Below are 13,375 nucleotides of genomic sequence, written 5' to 3' on the forward strand. Positions count from 1 at the left end.
TTAGTAACAACCCGCTTCAGATCTGGACATAATCCATCAGAGACGTGAATTGACAAATAACACATTTGTGAAGTTAAAAAGACATTTTGTTTATTTGGGGCAATAATGTGCATGAAAAGGATTCATATTTTACAGACATAAAAGATGTGCCATGATTAGAAGTTTATTTCATTTTTGTCTAAATATCAAATTCATATACAGCAATCCATCTACATGTCCGATACAATTTGAATTCATAGACAAATATTATCATTTCTATTATGGATAATGTTTACAGTATCTGTTTTCACTGTTCTATCAACAAATATACATAGATATCAAGATTCAACTGAATAATTACATACCACATCAAAAGATGGTAAAATATTCATATCCCAAAAAAAAGAAAAAAACCTTTCCACCAGGTTGGAGTGCATCAACTTTGTGTGTATAGTGATTTTCTTTCATAACGATTCAAAGTTTTTAACCTAAGAATGCTGCTATAACGCTTTAATGTGGAGCAGTTTCATTTTTAATTGTTATATCTTTAAACTTAGATATAATTCATACTTAAGCTCCTTTATACTTAAGACGTGTTAATGTATCTAACCCATTTTTCAAAGAAAACTCAATTTCCGTCAGGCATTGAAGAGGCAAGTAACATGAATTCTTGCATAAAAACAAAGTCATATTAATTACATCATATAACAGTGATGTCATCCCCGCCTCACAATATCAGATTTTTTATTATCGTGGCCAAAAGAATTCACATATTTAACTTTGTCGACTAATTTAAGTCAACATACAAGTCAGTGGAGGTGGAGAGTCTGTAACCAGACTGTAAGAGGGGCTGGCAGGATTTTATATTATCATATGTGTATTATTGTATTAACATATCAATATTTCTTTTTTTTTTTAATATCACAGTTATCATGAGAACCGTCAACACCCCCACTCTTCTTGTCCTCTCAGACAGATTGTGACCCAATCCATCATTTGTGGCAGGCAATTCCAAACTTGGAATCTTTTATCGTGTGTGTGTGTGTGTGTGTGTGTGTGTGTGTGTGTGTGTGTGTGTGTGTAGACAACTGCCCAAAACCACAACTGCACACAGAGTGTACTGTCACCGGTCAGGGAAACCCACTTCCATATGGGAAAACATCTGACACAATGTATTAAAAATATGTATTTTTTTCCCCCCCATAATGCATACATTTGATCAGAATTCCTGCCCTGATGGCTTGTGAAAAATACCGTACAAAATCATAAATTAACTTGTCAAATGATTAAAACGTTATGGATAAATTCACATTCAACATGCACATTGCTCTTTAATGTGAAACATACAGGTAGGTCTATTGATAGTAATAAACCAGTGACCATAAAAACAGTTCAGCAGGCGCAGGTGGAAATATTAAAAACAACATTTCTGTTAAAAAGAGAAAGAGTGGTGAGAATGTCACGACTGATGGACCTATGGTGAGAAAATGTACTTGATAAATAGTACTGACTGTAAACACATAAGAGTTGAGTTTGCATCAACAGTTAATTCAAACTTTAGTAGACCAGAACACAGAGAGGCTTCTTATAAAACAGAGTCAATTAGAAATAAAGAGTTGTTTGTAATGAAACCTGCTTCTCTGTGAGAGTTGAGCTCAATAAAGGCTCTGGCCACTATTTGAAAAAGGCACATTGACCAAGTAACTAAGTAAGAATCTACTTTTCCAAGTTTGGTCCAAAAACATTTAAATCCTCTTTCCTTATTTATAAAACAATAAACTAAATAGAGTCACTTATTATCTACATTTGTGAAGCGCTGATGCTTAAAGCTGTTATCTGTCACGGTTGAATCATTGAAAGAGGAGAGGGTCGATACCGCTTCATTGTTAGGGGTTGCAGTATGAAACAGTTGGGGACTCCTCACTGTGGCACTGATCTCAAAGAGAGATCAAAGTGACAAATGGTTACAAAATGGATTGCGTTTATTAGAGGTGTCACGATTTGGATTGTTAATCAAAAATACAGTTTGTAGGCTTTGCTACACGCGGGTACTATACATCACCTTGGGCAACACAACAAATACCCATAGTAGAACAACGGCATAGCTGTAAGTATTTGATTTGAATTAAAATTGAATTGAACTAAACTAAATTAAATTAATGAAATCGAATCATGGATTTTTTTAAATGACGATTGGCGACTGCGGCTCAGTGGAGAGCAGGGTCGTCCTTCGATCAGAGGATCGGCGGTTCGGTAGTAGCATGTCGATGTGCCCTTGGGCAAGACACTCGACCCCAAATTGCTGCTGTAGCTGTGCCTATGGTGTGTGAATGTTGTATGAATGATTAGTTAGAGTCCTGATGGGCAGGTGGCCCCTTACATGGTAGCCCTGCCATCAGTGTGTGAATGGGTGAATGATGACATGTAATGTTAACAAGCTTTGAGTGGTGGGAAGACTAGAAAAGCGCTCTACAAGTACAGTCTATTTACCAGCAATGGTGAGTGTTTATAATTTGATCTTTCCAGTCACAATGTCGTGATACAGACATGCAGCCAGAGGAACATAGTCCTTCTGAGAGACATCTAAGAAATACAGAAGATCCTTGGCGACCTCCGGATTGAAACCCTCCTGGACCAGCTTCACCTTCTGCTGCTTGAAGGTCTCTGTCACATCGAGAGAGGTCTAAAAACAAAGGGGAGGGATAAAATGAGCAACGCTTTACACTTCAAAATACATACGGCAGGTAGAGAATGACCTACCTGTACTCTGAGAAACCACGGCCAGGCGTAGGCAGGAAGTGTTTTCACTAAATGGTTGTAAAGTTTTCTTCCATCTAATTTGAGATCCTGTTTTAAGACGATTGCGGCCATACCTGCCCGTCCTTCATATCCTACACACACACACACACACACACACACACACACACACACACACACACACACACACACACACACACACACACACACACATTGGAAAAGAGTCACACACTGATTTGGGAAATGTCATACTTTACAAATGTTACATTTGCAAAGTAGAAGGCACTGTTGGTATTTTCCCCCCATTTGATGATATCTTCAATGTTTCTCAACATAGCAACGGTGGTCTCCTGAATAATGTACCCTGCTATATAAAGGCTTATGTTAAAAGGGTAGTTTGGGTGTTTTGCAGTGGGGTACTCATCCATAGTCAGTGTATTATTACCAACAGTAGATGTAGTTTAGAGTACGAGCACTGGAGCAATGTACTGCTGTGGACGGGGACAGAAGTAAAACGTATTTTAGACAGCTAAAATAACGAAATCGCTGTATCAGTTCAAGTCGCCGGTTTACTTTGCCGTGAGACAGCTATACTGTCTAGGTTTCCGACAGGGAACTGAGGCCGTTATGTACAGTATGCTCTCGCCAAAGACACCAGACTCCTTTGATAGAAACAGTCATTTACGTAAGACGGACTGACTGACTGATCGAGGCAGTGGTGGTCCAGCAACCCCCGTGTTCTGCGAGGTCACAGTTTTTTTTCCAATGGAGTCCGGTGGCTTCTGACATCGACTTCAGTACCCCGCCAGAAACATAGACCGGATAGCAAAGTAAAGCAGTGAAAATATCCTAAATATAGCGTGCACTTGAACGTGCGATATTGATTTTTTGAGGCGTCTAAAATACGTTTTGCAACCTCACTTCAAAAACACCCAAAACTATCCCTTTAATGACATCACTTTTAATCATTTACATCAGCTCGGTGGATAGATCTGCATACTACAATACCCATGAGCTTCATGTGGCGCTGTTATGGAGAAGAAGTCCGTTAGAGGAGCGAATCAGAGAGCTGCATCCTAACGCTTCGTTGCTTTAAGCACATCACCGCCGTTGTCAAATTCCTCCAAACCGACCCAGGTTGTGAGGGCGAAGTGCTGAATGCAAGCTTTACAGCCTGCAACTTTGCTTCTCAGACCTTCTGGTCAGAAATGATAGCTGAACAAAACTAAAGGCCAGAAATGGCTTTAAAAAAAGGGTCAACTGAGGTTACATTATGAACCGAGCAACAAGTATGTTGTCCATTTAATTTGTCAAAGCCTTATATAGTATCTAGTCTGGAAATTTGATCTTGGGACCTTGCAGCGAGAAATGTGGCTCAACTTGGTCGCCGTCTCACTGGGAGCTGAAACCACAGAAACAGGGAGGTGGTGTGCAAAGACCTGAACACAGAGATTCCACAGACCTGGGATGGTGACTCCGTAGATGTTGGCCTCCTGGATAAAATCAAGAAGACCTAAAACCTCTGACACCTCCGTGGTGGATACGTTCTCTCCTTTCCACCTGCAGGACGAGAGGTTAGATACAGTTAAACCTGCAATAACTCATTTTGGTGGGGCATAGGAAACAAGTTATGAACATTAACATAATATGTCAATAATAACAATAAGTGAATAGTGAACCAAATGAGTAAAATCCCTGTTTCTTTTCAATGGAGTCTGGTAGCTTTAGCGAGAGCATAGGTAACAGCTGAAGCATGTTTGGCGTTGACAATTGTGTATCATCGTTCTCAACAAGCTTTCTAAACGAAATACAACTTCCCTTGCAAGGTTGCATTAGTACAGTCTGACAGTAACGGCACCTGAAGGTGTCTCCGATGCGGTCACGGAAGTAAAGAAAGTCCCTGTCATCGTGGAGCAGGAGGTCTCCCGTGTTGAAATAGACGTCCCCAGCCTTAAACACGCCCCTGAGCAGCTTCTTCTCAGACTGGACCTGGTTTCCAGCATAACCCAAGAACTGGTTCATAGCAGTCAGAGGAGCTACCAGGATCCCTGCCTCTCCTGCGCATGGAAACGGGAAGTGCATTCAGCTATGAACTACAGCCTTTCATATTATAAAGGACTTGCCATGTGATTCACTTACCTATTGGTGCTCGTATGCATCTTCCAGAGTCGGTGCGGACCGGCTCGTATGTTTGTGGATCATATCTCAGGAGCTCAAAGGGCATAGAAAGCTGCAGAGGAGGAAACGATAAAAGCTGTGACTTGATGAGCCACTGATTTATCAGCCACCGTCTGACTAATAGGCTTCACTAAATCCTTGTTATACGCCATACAGTCAGCAACTTCTTTATAGTCATTTCATCTCACTGCATTCATACTCAGTAATCTGTACAATGCATTTCATATTTCAGATATTTATGTGGTGGGACCAGAGGAGGTGGACTCTGTGTCTACATCATGATGCTTGGTGCTCAAACGTTGTGGACGTTTTCCACATGTTGAGTTTTTAATGTGAAGATGTCGGCCATATTGTCTGACCAGAGGATTGTTTCTGTTGATGCTGTTTACATTCCTTATGATGTAAATTTAAAAAAATGCAGGTTTTGTTTTCTTTGTCATGTGTTTGATGCGTTACAAACTTAATCAATTTCCTGCATTACTGCATTTTACTACTGCATTTTATTTTCTTACACTGCTTTTTAGTGTTTTAATGAATGTTCTTAATCATTTTTAAATCTCCTTTTCTTTTGCCTTATGTTTTGATGCTTTTAATGGTTTTATGTGAAGCACTTTGAATTACCTTGTTGTTGAAATGTGCTATACAAATATACTTGCCTTAAATATGGGCTACAACTGAATTTCATTGTGCGTCCTTGTGTTGCTTAATGACAATAAATGATCCTTGAATCCTTCTCCATTTTGAAATACTAGTACTTACTATTATTTCACCATTTTCCTATAATGTTATATATGTTGACCTTACTTATTGTTAGAGTCTTAAATAATGTATTTGCTCCATTTTACATTTGGTTTCATTGACTGCAGTGAACTTTTATAATTGACTATGTGACAAATTGATTTGAATTTGAATGAAATAAGTATTTATTATATTAACAATGAATGAAATGACTGTGTAATAAGATAAACCCACAGTGAATCATTACCAACTGTACAGCTCTATGGAGGTTTTCTCTCATTGTTTGGGTCTTATGGCTCACAGCTTCATGGTGTGGGTCCATTCTCTGCGCTCTCATCCATTTGGCCAAATAACATCTGGATGGGACTGTGATATTTGAACTTGGACTTTTTCTATTCTACAAGACAAAATATCAAGTGGCTTTATTATCTTCAACCGGGGTTCTCCAACTGTTAGTCCCTAGTACGAGGATCCAGATGAAACCTCCCTCGCTGCGTGATGCCTGACCTTGTTGAAATAGCTCGCCCTCCCGATTGGTCCGACCTCATCTGTGTAGTTGAGGAAGCCGATGCTGGCCTCAGTCAAGCCGTAACCCTCTCTGATCTTGATCCCACCGAAGCGTTGAACAAACTCCCTCCAAACATCTGACCTGAGACCACTTCCTGCCGCCAGCCGAACACGGTGAGTCCTCTCCTCTGGAACCTGGAGGCAGGATGAGACGTGGATTAAGACACAGAGTTTCACGGTTTTAAAAGAAACAGTCCTACCTCTCGGGAAATATGCTTATGTACGGGCTCGTCCAGAGTAACATGAGAAGATTTATAATCACATGAATGTGTGTGTGTCCTGTACGGACATGGGTCGGGGATGCGTTTAGCTTTGATTCGCCCAAAGACTGGAAGCAGATTGTAAAAGTAAAAAAAATACTTTTAACAAGTCCAAAGCGATCTACTAATAGAACGCTTCAGATTCCTTGGCGATGGACACACAATACCAAGGCACCAACACTCGTTTCACCCCATGAAGCACAATAATTTCAATTGTTGTGCCAATGTATCAATGGATTGACAGTTTTTATTTTTATTTTTGATGCTAAACTATGCTATATCTGATGCTCAAGACAAGTGAAACATGTTGGGATAAGAAAAGGGAAAATAAATAGTGAAATATGGTGAGTAAGACCAGAAAGAATTGGATGGGATGCAGCAGTGTCAGCTGGATCGAAGGCATTTCCAAAGCTGGTATCGGAACAACTCTAGTATTGAAGCATTTCTTTAACTGAACAAGAACATTACTACATACAAATTTCATCTTCTTGGACTTTTATTGCGCACTTATGAGATTGAAACTATAAAATCAGCAAGGTGTTGTAGTGCTTTTGAAAAAAAAATGCAATTTCTGCAAACCACCAGATATCACCTGGGGCAATGAACATATTATTCATGTTTTGTGTGGCACAAATAGGAAGTAAGCCCCAAAGCTTCATAAGGTTACATCCACCCACCACTAGTGTTCATGGTCCTCTGAAGATGAATCATTTCAATGACTCCCAGACCTAATAAATAAACCCCACCCAGCCCCTCTACTGATAACGCTAAAAAATAGATCTGTACCACATTATACGATCACAATATCATTATCATTAGTTGCAATGAACACGGCGGCCTCTAGAGGCAGCTGCTGTTTCTTTTAACGTCTCGTAAAATCTTACAAGACGGGCTTTGTTTCGAATGTTGTTAGTCTTACCGGGGGATGGTTGAACAGGTATCGACAGAGCTCTCCTACGTACTGCACCACCGTCACATTGTGTTTCACACAGTCCTTCCAAAACTGACTGGCAGAAAACTTCTTTTTCAACACACACGTTGCACCTGTGATCCAACGGAGGAGGTAGAGAGAAAATGGCAGGGCAAACAGTGCAAGACAATATAGTGCCAAAAACACACTACATGACTAACAATGTCAATACAAAGTATTTATAGCTGGAGCTGGAGTGACACATTTCCTCTGCTTTGTTTCAGCCTTTTTTCCTGGTATGTGAGGAAGTGACAATTCCTTATAGGCCAATCAAAAGGATGTTGCTTTCCTCCAGTGCTGAACAAAAACAACAAATCTTCCAGGAATTGTGTACATTTCTCACAAAGCACTGTTCTCACCGAGGTGTATGCAACCTCCGATCCCCAACAGGGACGCGGACATGTGGTAAAGAGGGAGAGTGATGTAGATGACGTCATCGGATGTGGCTCCACACATATGAAAGAAGGCCATGCTCACAATGGCTTTCATATGACCTACACGGGCTGCCTTGGAGAGACCTGGAAGAGAACGGCAGCAGTCACTGAAGACACTTGGTGGAGTCATCCCAATCATATTTAAAGCACTAACTGCATTTTAGACCCTTTTTTCTTTAATCAGTGTACGGCCGAACTACCATAAACAGTAAACAAATTCATAGAGGGTCACCAAAGTTATTATATTTTATCCTGAGGGAAACATGAATGTTTGTCTGTTTGTCATTGTATTTGTTAATATTTAGTAATTATTTCAGTATTGTTGGTAATTGATTCAAGCCTGTGGCCTTTAAGATCTGTACAATATATATATTTACAGTATATATATATATATATATATATATATATATATATATATATATATATATATATATATATATATATATACACACACACACACACACATTTTGATTCTACAAAAAGTTTAAAATATATTGTGTTTGCATATATCTATATTTATATATATATCTATATATATATATATATATATATATATATATATATAGATATATATACACACTATGCATATTACATGATCTTCCTCATCAGCTGCTTCATCTTATTTGAACATGTATAATAATATAATATCGTGAATACTCCACCTACTGAAAAAGATCATGTGATGCGATTGAAAGCTACTAAATGGCCTCGTCAGGTCCAAGCAGCCTTGCTCCATTGTTTTTTTATAAATATGTCTCTACGAGTCTAGTTAGTGTAGTGAAGTTAAAGCTGTCACGATATTTCTTTATCTTATGACAATTTATAGACAAGACCTCAAATATTTTTACATTATCAATTTACTGTACGTTATCTGTGCATGGCCGCGATAATTTTTACGTTAGCGACTTATTGCACGATATATGGACATGACCATCAACATTTATACAATATCGGCAGGCGATATATGGGACAGAGCCCAAGACTGTATTTTAATATTTTCTTTTGCTGTGTGGTTATTTTTATATTTTTCACATTCCAATTCCAATGTCTTATACATCAATAGTTTTATAAGTTATAGATATGTTATATCATCAATATCAGTGGTTTTAAATGGTCTTAAAATGACCAAAAAATTGTTAATGTAAATAAATTCTGGGACAATACATCGTCCAACAAAAGTTGTTATTGTGACAGGCCCGTGTGTGCAGTGTTGAAAATGAATATGTAATAACTGAAGAAAACAACATGCAGTACCTGTGGTGCCTGAAGTAAAAATGAAGAGGAAGTTTGACATGATGTCAACTTTAGGAAGATCACTTAAGTTTTCTCCAGACATGTGTTCCACCTTATCTAGTAAAGTGCTAAATTCCTCAGAAGGCGACGTGTGATCCACCACCCACAGGGCCATGTGGTCCTTCTTCAGATCAGGCAACACCTCCTCCACCAAACGCACCAAATCTGGAGAAAACAGACACAACGGGACGTCTCACTGCCAATTCATCGGACACAACCAAAGCCGGTAAACAAACGTGCACATGCAGAGCGGTTTGTTCCACTCTCTGCTCATGTTAGCGCTAGTTTGCCGCGTTGTATCGGACTGAATTATACTCTAAGCTGTTAGTGTGTCCTCCCATACACACAGATGTGATAGTGTGTGAGGTTGGGGGTCAACATAACACCTTCCTCGATCATTTACAGACCACGACACAGAAAGAAGTGAGGTAAAAAGTCAACATAATCAACATAATCGTAATCGATTAGTAAACGCACAGGCGTGTTTATTGACGGAGAAGTCCCGGCATGGTACTTTGCTCTCTCTCCCTGTCAACTATCAGCACGACTGATAGCATTTCTCATGAGGGGAAACTTCAATAGGGGGGGCCTGACATGAAATATGTCAACCTTTACTGTACAATAAAGGACAGATAGCAATGTTACAACAGCGGCCTTCTCCAAATGACCCACTGATCCTGCTAGCATCATCCCATTCATTCAAGTTTCAATTAGGAAGGGAAAACTAGTGCTATCATGCAAGCTTAAGTCTAATTATTCAGAGGTTCTTATAAGTTCTCAAGTATAAAAAAAGTTATGGCAAAATGGGTTTGATTCAATCGATCCTCTCATAGAGACACCGCCACGGGTTTCAGAAGTTGAGCTGAAAAACGAAATTTGAAAGTGAGAGAGCAGGTGAACAAGCGTGATAGAGTTATCACTTTTCAATTTCATATTTTACATACAGGACTTTTGATCTGCATAAAAAAAAAATGGGGATTGTTATTGATTAAAGTATCCAAAAGTTACAATTTGCTCCACCTCAATCTGCCATATTGACCCAATGCTAAAACATGAATGCATCAATAACAGTAACCAAATAATATATACATCATAACAGTGTGGAAGGGGGCCTCCTGCATAGCACGTACCTTCTACTTCTGATACACTGAGTGCACTTTGCTGAGAGTAGTTTCACTCAAGTAAAATATTAAATGTAGGACTTTTTACACTGTGGTATGCTTGAGGTATTTCTTAGTACTTCTTCCTGTTGTATTCCCATTTTATATATTGTTTCACAATCACTTTCTAATTATTTACCTGTATTATATTACTTATTAGAGTGAACATGACCTAATTCAGACTTCCCCCCCAAAATGTTAATTTGTGTATCAATTTCTTATTCCGAATACTTTAAAAAATTTGTCTCTCTTTCTTTGTCGTACACAAACATTCATGTAACTCCTGCACTATAATCACTCATTTATCCAGCAGTATGCTCACTGTTTAAAAAGTGGAGCCATTCTACTGCACGAGTTGTGTGAAAGTTTGTAAATGGAAGTTTTCATCTAGTTCTGCTGCTGCCACTATTTACTTAATTCAACAAGACGTTTCGCCTTCTTTTGATTCTTCATTCACTGTGGAGGTACGAGAGAAAAACTTTCTTCAAGACTACAAGGTGACACGGGGGGGATTGATAAACAAATGGGAATGTTGGGGGTATTCCTTTAATTTCAATTTATCTGATGGAAGGAGTCAAAATAACAGTAGGAGCTGGCTCAAATCGTGGCAGCGGCAGCTAGTAGAGGCACTTCCTGTGGCAAGCTCAGCTGCCACGACTTTGTGGCAGCTGCCACTGTTTGCCACTGTTCGTGGCAGCTGCCACGCTGACTGAAAGTGTGTATCGTTGCAACAAGTACCAACTGACGTTAGCCTATATTAGCTTAGTTTAATGAAAACGAGTCGCCATACTATTACAAATCGGCATTTTTGTACTAAACCAATTACAACTACCAACAGCCATACCTTCAAGGACCTTAATGTATTGTCACATATTGTCAAATAACGAAAAATAAAGGCTAAACTGCCGCGGCACCTCTCCCAAACAGTGGCAGCTGCAAGTTGTGGCAGCTCCAACAAACAGTGGAAACTGTCGCAACAAGTTGTGGCAGCTGAGTTTGCCACAACTTGCTGCGGCAGCTGAGCTTGCCACAGAAAGTGCCTCTACTAGCTGCCGCTGCCACGATTTGAGCTTGCCCTTTCTCCAAAATAATGGGGGGTGTTCTCTTTACTCTTCCCGTTCTACTGACATGGTGTGAATGCAACTAAATGGTAAATACTTACTATAAATTAAAGTTTAACTATGGAAGTTATATGGAAGTAAAATGTGTTACTTATTTGTATCGCACACATGTACTCGAATAAGAAGAAAAGCATCCGGAACACTGTGCTGCTCAAATTCTGGGAGCCTTAACTGGACCCCAAGTCTTTGTCCGGCCCTGCTAGAGCCATATGTGGGTTTAACGTCCTGTGTGTATCATAATGACAAAGAATGTCTGAAGTGTGTGTGTGTGTGTGTGTGTGTGTGTGTGTGTGTGTGTGTGTGTGTGTGTGTAAGAAAACTACTCCCATGTCCGTGGGGAGTGGCTATAGAAAACTGTGTCCGTGATTATTTGAACCCCCCCCCCCATAATGAGACATGATGTAGTCGGACTCGAGCTTCCTAATCACAGCCCTGTGAGCAGGATCGATAGTTTGCGTGAGGGGGAAACGTGCAATACCTGCGCCAACAACAAGCGTCCTAGCCCCGCAACTGTGGAAGCAGTGAAGCAGAGACTTGGCTTTAATGTTGACGTTGAGGAAGGCGACTTCGCAGCCCAGTTTGCACAGCCCCAACCACGCGCAAATAAAGTCCGGCTCGTTGAACATCAGCAGAGCAACAATGTCCCCTTGTTTCAGAGAGCCCTCCGTCCTGAACGCGTTCGCGAACCGGTTGCTTCTCCTGTCCACATCCCTGTACGTCAGGGTCTGGTTTTCGAAGACGATGAAAGGTTTGTTCGGGTTCTTCTTCGCCTGGTGGAGGAAACAGTCGAGGTACGTGACGACCCCTTCCTGCATACGAGCCCGCAGCGTCTTGCCGTAGCTCCGAAGTTTCAAGTAATACATCAAATCCGCCCAGAAGAAGGGATAGGTCCCCCTCTGGTAGAGCACGAGAGCCAGCAGTCCTGCGAGGACGCTGCTCAACACCACCGTGATCATCGTGACGGGAAAACACCACAGTCCGCGTCCACACAACACCGCTTCGACACTTTAGAAGAAACCTGCGGTCAAGCTGGTGACCAACTTATTATGCAATTCCACAGTAGCACGGTGACAGCCAATGAGCACTACTGTGTGCAGCCTCAAGCTCCCACTCCGAGAGAATACGCTCAGAGTAGCTCCACGTTGTGTGGAGTTACTGTGAGAGCGCGAGAGAGCTGACTTCAAAATAAAAGCGACGTTCCGGTGAACGTGATAGACACGTTTCACATGCGTTCAATAAGTCAGTCAGTCAATGAATAAACACATAAATAAATGAACCAAAAATGTTTAATATTTTTTATAATACATAAAACACACACACACACACACACACACACACACACACACACACACACACACACACACACACATACATATATATTTTTACGTAAAATATAGTTATTTATGTATATTATACATATCACCTGTTTAAACTTTTGTGAAATAACACGTTATATTTGTCTTCATTAATTGTAAATTTAAAAATGACAGAAACCCTGCTTGATTATAAAGCTCTTTATTCATAGACTGACATTGAAATATACATAGGGTACACATAACTTGTGTGTAATCATCAGATCATGTGATTCGTCAGTAAAGGGTTTCTTTTAGACTCAAGTTGTGTCAGACGCTGATGGAGCTCTCAGGTCAGAGGTCATCCTGGCGCGTCTTCTCCTCTGATGGTTTCTCATACTGTGAGGAGAGTCTGCTGGGTTCAGGAACACCTCATCAACTCAGTCAAGTGATCAGGACTATGGATTTGAGTAATTGCTTTTTTGCTATCATCTCTGCCTCGTCTTCGTCAGACACCGCTGCTTCCTCCCCGATCTTCAGTACTGGATGCTGCCATTCCCCTCTGATTCCTCTAATGCTCTTAATCATGTTCCAAGCATCTCCTACGGGTGTTGATCCACCAATTT

At 40.3% G+C, this 13,375-nt stretch overlaps 1 protein-coding gene across 1 annotated transcript; it reads right to left on the bottom strand.

Annotated features, from left to right (window-relative positions):
* Window positions 1-64: 64 nt before the first annotated feature.
* Window positions 65-12,586, bottom strand: LOC137869022 (long-chain fatty acid transport protein 2). Its single transcript, XM_068706110.1, has 10 exons — window positions 11,936-12,586; window positions 9,138-9,341; window positions 7,809-7,967; window positions 7,399-7,523; window positions 6,160-6,354; window positions 4,876-4,966; window positions 4,595-4,793; window positions 4,199-4,296; window positions 2,740-2,870; window positions 65-2,662 (listed from the first exon to the last, which is right to left on the bottom strand). The coding sequence occupies exons 1-10, from the start codon at window positions 12,411-12,413 to the stop codon at window positions 2,486-2,488; spliced, it is 1,857 nt and encodes a 618-aa protein (XP_068562211.1). The 5' UTR covers window positions 12,414-12,586; the 3' UTR covers window positions 65-2,485.
* Between the last annotated feature and the right edge of the window lie 789 nt (window positions 12,587-13,375).

Source organism: Cebidichthys violaceus, unplaced genomic scaffold (genome assembly GCF_023349555.1).
Source record: "Cebidichthys violaceus isolate CVI_PGR_0920_01 unplaced genomic scaffold, fCebVio1.0.p SCAF_12, whole genome shotgun sequence".
NCBI classification, from domain to species: domain Eukaryota; kingdom Metazoa; phylum Chordata; class Actinopteri; order Perciformes; family Stichaeidae; genus Cebidichthys; species Cebidichthys violaceus.